Source organism: Pagrus pagrus (genome assembly GCF_965226575.1).
Source record: "Pagrus pagrus genome assembly, chromosome: 19".
NCBI classification, from domain to species: Eukaryota; Metazoa; Chordata; class Actinopteri; order Spariformes; family Sparidae; genus Pagrus; species Pagrus pagrus.
Window position 1 is genome coordinate 21,891,289 of NC_140203.1, and position 10,905 is coordinate 21,902,193.

At 38.2% G+C, this 10,905-nt stretch overlaps 1 protein-coding gene across 1 annotated transcript in view; it reads right to left on the bottom strand.

The window, feature by feature from the left end:
* Positions 1-9,224, bottom strand: part of LOC311274580 (uncharacterized protein) — a 109,208-nt gene extending 99,984 nt beyond the window's left edge. The window contains exon 1 of the mRNA XM_084382384.1: positions 8,890-9,224. Within this exon, the coding sequence (XP_084238510.1) occupies positions 8,890-9,013 (124 nt within the window). The 5' untranslated portion in view covers positions 9,014-9,224. The remainder of the gene's footprint in view (positions 1-8,889) is intronic.
* Between the last annotated feature and the right edge of the window lie 1,681 nt (positions 9,225-10,905).

Sequence of the window (10,905 nt, forward strand, 5' to 3'; positions counted from 1 at the left end):
TAGATATGATATCTGCTTTACAGACAGTTGAGACCGACGTGACATGTTCTCTCTCTCTGTCTGTCTGTAAGTGTGTGTGCACGTGTGTTTGTTTACTGTACGTCGGTCCGGAGCTCCTCCCTTCGTAAAACAGAGCGGAGGAGAATTGTAGATGTGCGACGATGAAGAAATTAATAATTAAATGAACACGGTCCGGACCGGTTCTATAGGAAAAGTGACCTTAAATGACTTCTGTTGTGATTTGGTGCTATGTATAACATAAAATTATATATAACACAGCATGCGTGCACACACATAGGTTGCTAGGTTACCATAGCAAATAGGCCTATCCCAGAGATTATATATTATTTGTTAGTAGGTGGTTAGAAGGTGCAATCCCTTTTTGTAATGTTGTATAAGACAACACTAAGGCAAAATGGCCGTTACTATTTAAGTTTGTATTGATTCATAGTGTTACATGTTATACATGTTTTACAGTAAGTTGAAACTGTATTGTTATTTAATTGTTTGCACTTGCACTAAATGTATAAATTGCAATAAAGTTTTGGAGCCAAATGTTGGAGTTGTAAGAAATACCTCTGTTTTTTAAAGAAATAAAAGCCAAATGGTTGATCATTTTACAGCCACATCATTTTCGTCATGCATTATTTGTTTTGGTTGTTTAAAAATGAAAAAAAAAAATATATATATATATACGATTAATCGATTAATCGATCGATAAAGTGCTAGATTAATCGATTCCAAAAAGAATCGATAGCTACAGCCCTAATTCTGAAAACACTTTGGTACTGCCCTTTCGGTAACAGTGACAGACAGACGTCATTAGGCATACTAGCCTTATCCTGCAAAGTTAAAACTAATTATACAAAGCTAATAAAAGCATAAAAAAAATGCAAAAGCCATCATCTCTATCTGTCAATATTCATGGTTATAAATACAAAAAAAAACGAACAAACATAGATCTACTATCTTAGATCTAACTTAATTTCGGTTATAAAAAATGTAAGATCGATATATTTTTGCCATTTTAGCAGTTTACTCAAAAACACACCTCGGAAAACCTTTGTAGGAGGTGCATGACTGACATGTTACATTACTGGGAAAGCCAGAGTACTGCATTGTTTATTTTACCATGCAGCGCACCTTGGTGATGTCACACACAGGTCAATGAAAAAACAGATGGTCAACAGAACAATCTGTCTGTGTGTTTCAGGGAGTTTATGTGAGAGCCAAGGTTTGCGATTAGTCTTTGACAATTAACTGAACATTTGTTTAAAATGTGCTTAATTTTTATGTGGCAGGAAAAAGTTCCTGTACTATGAGGTAAAACACTAGAGTGTGTGGCAAAGACGGGTATTAAGTGTGTGTGTGTGTGTGCACCGTGTGTCTCACACTGGTATGAATCAACATTGCATCACCTGGCATATATTTTGTGGAACACAAGCGTATTAAGGCAGTTACACATGTCACAGCTGCAGCAGTTAAAACTGGCCTCCTGGCTCCACCAGGAAACTTTTTTTTAATGATGAATTACAATAATATGATAGTTTAAATGTGTCCCATGGGGCGAATGGTTGCCAAATAAAGTCAAGCTCTGCTATTAGACACCAATGTGCACCAGATTTGGGTCTGCACGCCTGCCAAGATTGAAGACAGTCAGCCAAACTCATGCCAATTTCTGTTACTGGGCCCTCTGCTCATAACTATTGTCTGGAGGTAGCAACGAAGGTTTTCTACTCAACAAAAGAAGCAATACATGACAAAACAAAAGACCTTAACGACAAATATGTGATAAACCAAAATAAGAACACTACTAGAAAAACGCAATTACCTTTAACAAAATTGTACCTTTACCATTAATATAAAATATTAGAAACTGCATGAAATTTGTTCATACCATGATTGTTAAATACCATGTTACTATGGTGAATAGAGTATTACATTGCTATAATCGATATCTTTATACTTACAATATATCAGATAACAATGTGTAGACAATATATATACTATACACTAAAAATAAACACAAATTTCACATGGGCTTCCTATGTATCAATCAGGAATCCTGTCTATCACTACATGTATATAAATCACTACCTGCCCTCCATCTGTAGTTTGCACCATAGCAACAGAATGATGCTACGTCATATGCAAACAAGCTATAAAAACGAAACATTACTGCTTGCAGATTAAGCAGGAACTACCTGCGACACCATATGCAGATTTATTCAAGCACTTTTATTCAACACCACAAGGCAGGTGTTCATCGTTTGCAAGCTACAAAAAACGTACAAGTGCTAAACAGAGAAACGACACAGTGTGTCAACACTTTAGTTGAACCTGAACCACAAACAACATATCTTAGGACAGAATACCAGATCATTAAATTGCACTTTTCCACATAAATCTATGTCTGCAGGCTGTAATGTGTCTGCAGGCTCTTTGCGGCGACTGAATGATGGGAGACATACTGAGAAACAACACTACAAAGTGGTCACTGAGGTAACGTTGTAAATGGAAAAAAAATAAATAAATAATAAGCCCTTTCTTGAATTTATCTTTAACACCAAACATCTGAGGAGCTTCATCTAAACACTATCAACCCACTCGATCTACCATCTGGTTCCAGTTGGCTTGAGAAGAGATTACAGACAAGGAAGGAGGTTCTGGTCCAACATGTGGTTTGCACCTAGCCCTCTCCACCCGCTTTTGTTCACACAAAGCTAACCACAAGCTGTAACCCACTCCACACCCAGAACCAGACCGATGACCCTTTGTATATTCTAGGGAATTTTACACCACGCACGCCACAGCATGTGGGCCTCTGCCTGGTTAAAGCTGGCTAATGGGCTCCAGATCAGGGCTCACCAAGCACTCAGGCCCAAGATCACGTTTCATTAGATGCAGACGCCTGCTTATAGATCTGGCATTATATTGGCAATGACATCATGAGCTCAGCCTGATGGAAGAGCATGAGTGTGTCAGTGACATGGTCGGCCAGTGCTATGCTTTGATCTGGCTTGACTCGAGGGCTTTGTGATGTGACGTAAGTGTTGCAAAGAGCACAAGAATAAACTGAATGAAGACGATTCTCTATGTACACAGAGTAAGAGAAAAATAATTGTGTGGCTGCCAGACTTTTTGACTACTCTTTTAACATAGTGTTATATCCTAATCTGATAATCACAATTGTAGATAAGGTAACACCTTCTTGATAGAGAGATTAAAATTCAGCATGAGGTCCAATTGAATGCATCCAGCATGCAAAAAAGAAAAATTAATTCATTTAATTTTTAACCTTTAGAGGCTGCAATGTATTCCATTCCATTCCATTCAGAAGTGTCGGATTACAAAAACAAAAACTATTCATTTGAGTGGAGCTAACATTAATAACTTGTATGTTGGTGATTATTAGGGCTGCAACTAACAACTATTTTCACCATCCATTATTCTGCTGATTATTCTCACGATTAATCACTGTTTAATCTATACAGTGTCAGAAGTTGTGAATAATCCACACAATTTCACAGAGCCCAAATTACATCAACTTTTCAACTAATAATTACAGTTTTAGTCGGAAATAATCTTCTTGTGATCATGTTCCACTCAAATGTCATGGCAATCCGTCTGGTAGTTTTGGAGATATATTCTGTAAGGTTTAAAGGACAGACTGTTTAGAGCCCACTGATGGGAAGGCATACATTTTTTTTAAGTTGGACAATCTAAAGCACATTTATGTCATCCACTGTATACTGTAAATGATTGAAGGTTAAAAAAAAAAAAAAAAAGGTTTAAAGCTACCTATGTATGTGGACTGATGCCTTCCCAAATTCCCAAAGTGCATGAGAAACATGAAAAGACTCCACTGACACTCTCAGACAGAAGGTCAAGAGGTTAGTCAGCAATTTCCACTTCTGAAGAGAGTGCCTTAGTGCTGGGGCAGCAGTTAGGTGAGTGGATTGGTGATACTGAGAGGGATGGAGACAATCAGACACAGGCAAACCACTTTCAAACATCACAAGACTCTTCTCAACAGCTGTTCTGCATACTGTGCTCTAGCGATACCCATCTCATTGGGTCACAGGTTACCGCAAGCTATCCCTGACATATGGGAGTCACATATCACAGCTAGATATGGCTGACTAGAAGGACGGACGTATAAATGGATGGATTGAAAATGACAGAAACACCTGAAGCTAAAGTCAAAAGAGCTGCAGAGCTACAGGCAGGCAAATGCACCAAAAATCCTTCATTGCAGATGGAATTAAAGGATTGTACTGAGTTATCTTTTCACTACCAGGCTGAATGGTGCATACTGCACTCAATAGTAAGGAGTGAATTCACAAAAATATTGTGCACCACTAAAACTGCCCAAATAATAAGACAAAAAGTGTAATTGTCAAAGCACCAACAAAGGATGAGCTGCCAAGAAAATATGTCATTTCAGAGTGTGAGTTATACATGGCCACATGGAAAAATGCAATCAGATGAAAAACAAGGGCAAATTACACTTCGCTGCAAAACTTTGTGTGTGTTTGCGCTGTAATATCATCAGAGGTAGAAGGAAAAGAAGAAGATGGAGATGATGACTGTGATGAAGATAATCCCTTATTGTTCCCCAGAGGGGATATGTGGGTGTTTAGTGCAATATCTTTGTGAATCAGATCTTCTTGAGACAGTGCAGATAGTGGTTGCAAATGATGTGCAATTCATGGTGGAATCAGCAATTCATTCTTTGTGAATTTGCCTCTCAGACTTCAAAGTCAAATAACAGCTGGTTTGACAGACAATAATGACAGTAGAACGGTTAATCACCTACAGAGGAATTCTGGGTCAAATGTCATAGTGTAAATTAATGCACTTCATCAAAGGTGAGTGAAAAGGAATGCTTCATGTACTGTATTGTGATTCATTGCAGTCAAAGATGGTCCAAATATGAAGGTGAGAGACTCTTGCACAACAAAGGAGGATAGTAGTGGGATCTCCTTGTCCCTCTTCCTCTCTTTAATTCAACCCTCCACAATATAGTACATATATATATATATATATATATATATATATATATATATATATATTATATATAAATATAAATATTTCCAACTATTCTAATAATCAATTAATCGTCAAACAGCTGCTGGTTCCAGCTTCTTTTATGTAAGGTTTTGCTGCTTTTCCTTGAGATTTTCTTGGTTCTTTGGATTGTTGGTTGGACAAAAGTAGCAATCTGAGGATGTCACCTTGGGCTCTGGAAATGCGATGAGCTTTTTTCACAATTCTGTGACATTTTACAAGCCCCCATAAAGACAGCCAGGTTTTGAAACCAATCTGACATAGTGGCCAGAGCAGGTAATTGCAACATCATGTGATGCACAGTGGCCCAAAGATACTTTTTACCATACATTGTAAAAGAAATGACTGTAAAACCTTTCACTATCAGAATTTGATCCATTCAGTACTATAACATTTGGTCGCAAAGAGCAGCACCATTAAATTGTTTTATTCCCATTCAAGTTAGATAGTTAGCCAGCTCAGCTGATGGAAGTCTTTGGAGAGCATGCTCTATGGGCCCCACAATGAATTAAACGTGAAAATAATTGGCAGATTAGTCCATAATGTAAATGATAGTTAGTTGCAGTTTGTTTACATGCTCTTTAGTAATGTGATAATGGAAAAACTGGTTTACATGATTCAGTCAATTAGTGGGATTTCTTTCCAAGTACATGACATAAAACTGCTTTTAAAATTAAAAAAAAAAAAAAAACATGCTGTCAACATGACGTTGCTTATCATGGCGTCTCAGCCGGTCAGAGCTGTCCTTATGCTGGATTTGTTAGGTTTGCAAAACATGCAAAATAATGCTCTCCTTCTTCACGTTATGCATATGAGCAGAAATTTCGCATTTTAACAACATCCGGTTTCTTTTACGTTTTTACACATGCGCACATGTAAAAGAACGAAAGAAACTGGATTAACTTTATACATGTGGCAAATAAAACAGAATATTGGGCAAAAAACTAGGTGTGTTTATTGGATTTCTCATAATCCAATAAAGGCTTTCATCCGATAAAGCATATCGCATTATGTTGTTTACATGACCACTTGAATAATCTGGTAACTCCATAAATCAGAAAATGATCGGTTTATTAGTGTGCATGTAAACGTGCTCATTGTAATAATTTTGGGACCTTCTCAGTTTTTGGAACTACACATAATGTATATCTTTTAGACAAAGTGGTGCCAATAAACGTTGTTGTTGTTGTTGTTCCAACAACTGTGTATAGATTAACCCTGAATATCCCCAAAAGCTGAGCACTGCAGCACCACATTGCTTTCGACAATATGAAATTGTCCTGGGATAAACTTACAATCACTTACAGTGCTGTCTCATACACAGGTGTTGATTCATTGTTTCTGCAGAAATCACAAATTCCCAAATGAGCTCAGCCATGCGGAACAAGGCGAGATTTAACTGAGGAGACCTAACAACAACAACAACCACAGTAAACGGAATCAGATTATGACAGCGGTATTACATAACCATCAGTCCATTCAGTGATAACCAGTAAAAGTTTACACAAGGCTTTCATGCTCTGCTGTCTATACAGTAATTCCACACAGACACAGTGAAAACATTGAACAAGCTGAGTTCAGTCAACACGTTGAAGGGTTCATCTGTCACCTCACCGATCTAATCCAAACTCCCAGCTGATCCTCTGCTCTCTGACGTCTTTGTTTGGGTCTGCTGTGTTTCTATAACATGCAGTTGATAGCAATGAGAAAATGTGACCAAGATCAAACTAAAATAAACAAAGTATAATGCTGTGGGATCTGCATATGACATACTTGGGGTCTGACAGAGCACCAATCTAGGGCCGATTTCAACAAGTTATGGATGGTTTAAACAACTCCAGTACGGCTCAGAAACACAATGTAAAGACAGCATGTGTACTGTTGTCACTGCATCAACAGTCCTGATGAATCAAAGGAGATCCAGACGCTGACAACACTGATGAGACAACAGAGCTGGCTATGGAAAACCATGTTGTGATTAACAAAGTCTGCCTGGCAGAATAAAAGCATTCCATGTGATTTAATAACTGTAGATGACTTTTGGCTTCAGTTTCCACACGTGTTAATGCAAACTAAAGACATTTTGTGAGCATGGTGTATCCAGCAAGTCCAAACATCTTTTGTGGGCCATGTGAATGAAATCTTATCGATCAAACTGTGTGTGGTCCTCTGTAGATATCAGAACCTCTGGCCTAGATTTTAATTTACTACTACAGATTAAAAAGAAGATTTAATCATGGTTCCAACTGATTTAATGGATTTGGCAGCCCTGACAATGTCGAAGTGATATTTTATCATTAAGTAATATATTTAGAGGAAAGACAGCAACAATAATATACATTTATGGCCTTCTATGGTTGCAAATTCAGTGATGCATTTTACAGCGTGAACAGTACACTAATGTTACACCTGAGATGTTTGTTTTAAGGGCTTCGAATTTATAAGGAGACTTGTTGATGTTGAATTAATATCAGCAGGCTGTAAATTTGAGTGACAAATGTGCTCTAAAAACAGTTCTTAATTAGTGTGTTTTTCTCTTTGAGAAGCTGTTAAAGTAATTGAAGAAAAGACCATCAAAAGCAATTGGCCTGTAGGGAAAACAGTCTTATTGTTTCAATGTGGTCTGAATTTAGTCTTCACAGCTTGCCAAACAAACTTATCCACTCAGTCTACAAGTGTTTTGTGTTCACTTTCATAGCAGGCGGAGTGATGAGAGGAAAATATAAAGACGTCCAAAGCTGGATTGAGGCTGCTGAAGGACGGCTGATGAGTGGTGGAGGTTGGAGTTTCTTCTGGACACAAGTGGCACTGAACAAACGATGTAATGAGCTCCAGCTGATCGAATCTGACTTTGATATATTGTGACCTAGGGCTGGGCAAATGTCCTCAAAATAATTTTGCAATATTTTTGGGCTATATCATGATACACAATATTCATTTCAATATTTTGAAATCTTCTCAAAAGCACTTCATAAATGCTGGGACTGGATGACAAAATCAAATATCACAATACCACATACCTCAATATCTATATTTCACCGATATTATAGGCCCAACTCTTGGTACTTTCACAAAACAACACGAGAATTTTTGATAAATAATCATCAGTAATGTGGATATAATAATAACATGGGTAAACAGTCTGAAAATGACTTTAAAATTACATCCGATTACAGTAATACAACTTTTTAAACCAGGACAAGACAAACCTCCATGCCATATAACAATATCCCAAATCTAAGACAACATATCATGATAACGATACAATATCGATATATTGTGTAGCCTGACTGAGTTACATTGCAGTATATTTTAGTGGATATTTCTGTGTTAAAGCTTACAAGAGATATTAGTTTATGTATTACAGGTACTTCTTGATAATGACCCACAAAACATGGTTTACATAGCTAGAGAAGATTCAGTTTAAAGGCCAGCAACAGACAGAAAACAGACTCAAGTGTTGGCTAACACAACACAGCTAACACAACTTGCAACTACAAACATTAGCTAGCTAATGAGGATTACAGGAGGTAAAACTTATTTGGTGTGCCAGTCACTTTACTTCAAAGCAAAGTCAGTGGACAAGTTTAAGTCTCTGTTTGTGTTGAAATGTCTGTGACAAACGTCCACTCAAATGAATTCAATAATAAACTGAATTTGAAACTTAAACTTAGAAAGCTTATATGTGAATTTACATTAGCAAGACAAGAAACGTTTTCTATTGTGACGCACTCTTAAAAAACGTCCTGGAAGCCAGCAGCACGTTTATTCTGAACTGATATTTGACCTCAGGTTTCACAGGTGTAACACCACTCTTACCTGTGTACAGCATCCCGGAGCCGGACTCGCCTCCAAAATCCGCTGGAGCATCGTCAGGTGAGGCGTAGCTCGTCGTTATGAGCCCGAGGAGGCAGAGTGTCCATTTTAACAACCAGCGGAACATCTTCCCGGGCTAATTACTTTGGTAATTAACGGTGAAAGACAAACAAGAGAGCCACAGTGTGTCCTGGATGTAACCCCAGCTCTAGTGTGGTTATCAGTAGTTAAAAGTCAAAGTGAGGAACATAGTTGAACGACGCTTTTTCTTGAACTTTGATTGAGATGAAGCCTAACTCCTCATCCTCTTCTCTTCTCCTCCTCCTCCTCCTCAGACTGCTCAGCTTCTCTCCTCCTGGAGCTGCATCACATCACTGAGGCGCCAGAGCGGCCAACACAGACCCCGCCCCTTTCTTCTATTGTGGACCAATTAAAATCCTTCACGACCTCCGCCCATTTTGTTTGAACGCGTGTCTGCAGCTTATAAGCAAATTCTTTAGTTTAATTAGAAAGATTGATCCGTTTTTTGATCTCTAAAGGACATTTGGACCTTTCATCACTCCAGTCTGATACTATACTGCAGCATGAGACAACATACTGGAGCTTAATGACCAGTGTGGAGTCACAAAATCTTAATTTTTCTGCTGATTGGTTCCACATGAACCAAAAGTCCTCAACCTCAAATTCATAACACAAGTTAAATATTAGACATCAACCCTAGTGCATAGCCTACTGGTCATGTTTGCATAGATTACATGACTACAGTATCAGATTACAGTTTTAATACACTTAGATGAAGTGCAAACAAGCTGTGAACACAACACTGATCACCTGATATGGTGGTCTTAGCAGTCAGCTGCCTATTAATGCATTCATCAAACATGGAGCAATATGTCATAGCAGTGGTTCATATAATAGAGTAATTTATTTGCAGTTAAATGTAAGTCCAATATTCACCCTCAATTAAGCTCTGTTTTTGGTCTTCATCAACTCCTGAGGGAAATATCTGACTCTTAAGCTGATAAATGCTCCACTATGTTCATCAGTTCATCATTAACTTTGTTTGCAGTTTGGTGCAGGTAATGTACAGCTAGCTGTCCACTGAAAAGAACTTCATTCAAAGCCACAAGAGCAGTGATAATTAATCAAAACAGTATAGTTGAGAGGCAGGCAGTGAAAGAATGAACTGAATGATACAAAAAAGCTTTGTCAAGCCAAGGGGAGCTGGGAATCGTATACTGATTCTGTGGGTTCCTCAAGTTATGTGCATCACATATAAGTTAATAGTAATGTGCTTGTTTTAAGCCATACTAGAATATTTTCCTCAACCTAACCAAGTTATTTTGTTGCCCTAATCTAACACGAGTGTACAACCAAGGACACTGGTAAGCAGCAACGGTCATGTTGTTTTGGGAATGTTGAATTCAATCAGGAGAGACTTGTATTTTTTGAGTGAACATGAAGATTTATTGCCATGTGTACAAAAAGAATGAGAAAGTTTGGTGGTTAGACTCCATCGTGATGAGGTAATATTTGGGGAGGTGATGAAGCTGTGCGTAGAATAGGAAACCCCCCCGATGGAGTCTAGACACTGGTGGTGGTGATGGAGGAAGAAAGATCCTGGAGATCTGACGACAGGGAAGTTGATTCTGGTGAGTAGAACTGGATATGAAGAGCAGGAGGAGTATGAGTTGGAGGAGGGTCTCACAAATGCCTGAAATGTCAGCTGACAGCAGAGAGGAGAACGTTGTAAGGTTTGACAGCAGAGACACGATTGGCCGATTGTTTTCATGACAGAATCTGGTTAGTGAAATGGAAAGGGAGTTTGCTCATGGTCAGGTGAATAGAGGGAGCAGGGAGAGAGGTGAATGAAAATATAGTCCTCCTGATTGAGCTTCATTTGTGTCATTTTGGGAGCCAGTGTTGTTATCAATTACTTCAGTAAAGGTTTGCTTTGGTCCTAGTTGCATTAATAACAGTTACAATCAAGAAGTGACTTATAAAGTAATTTGTTCCGTG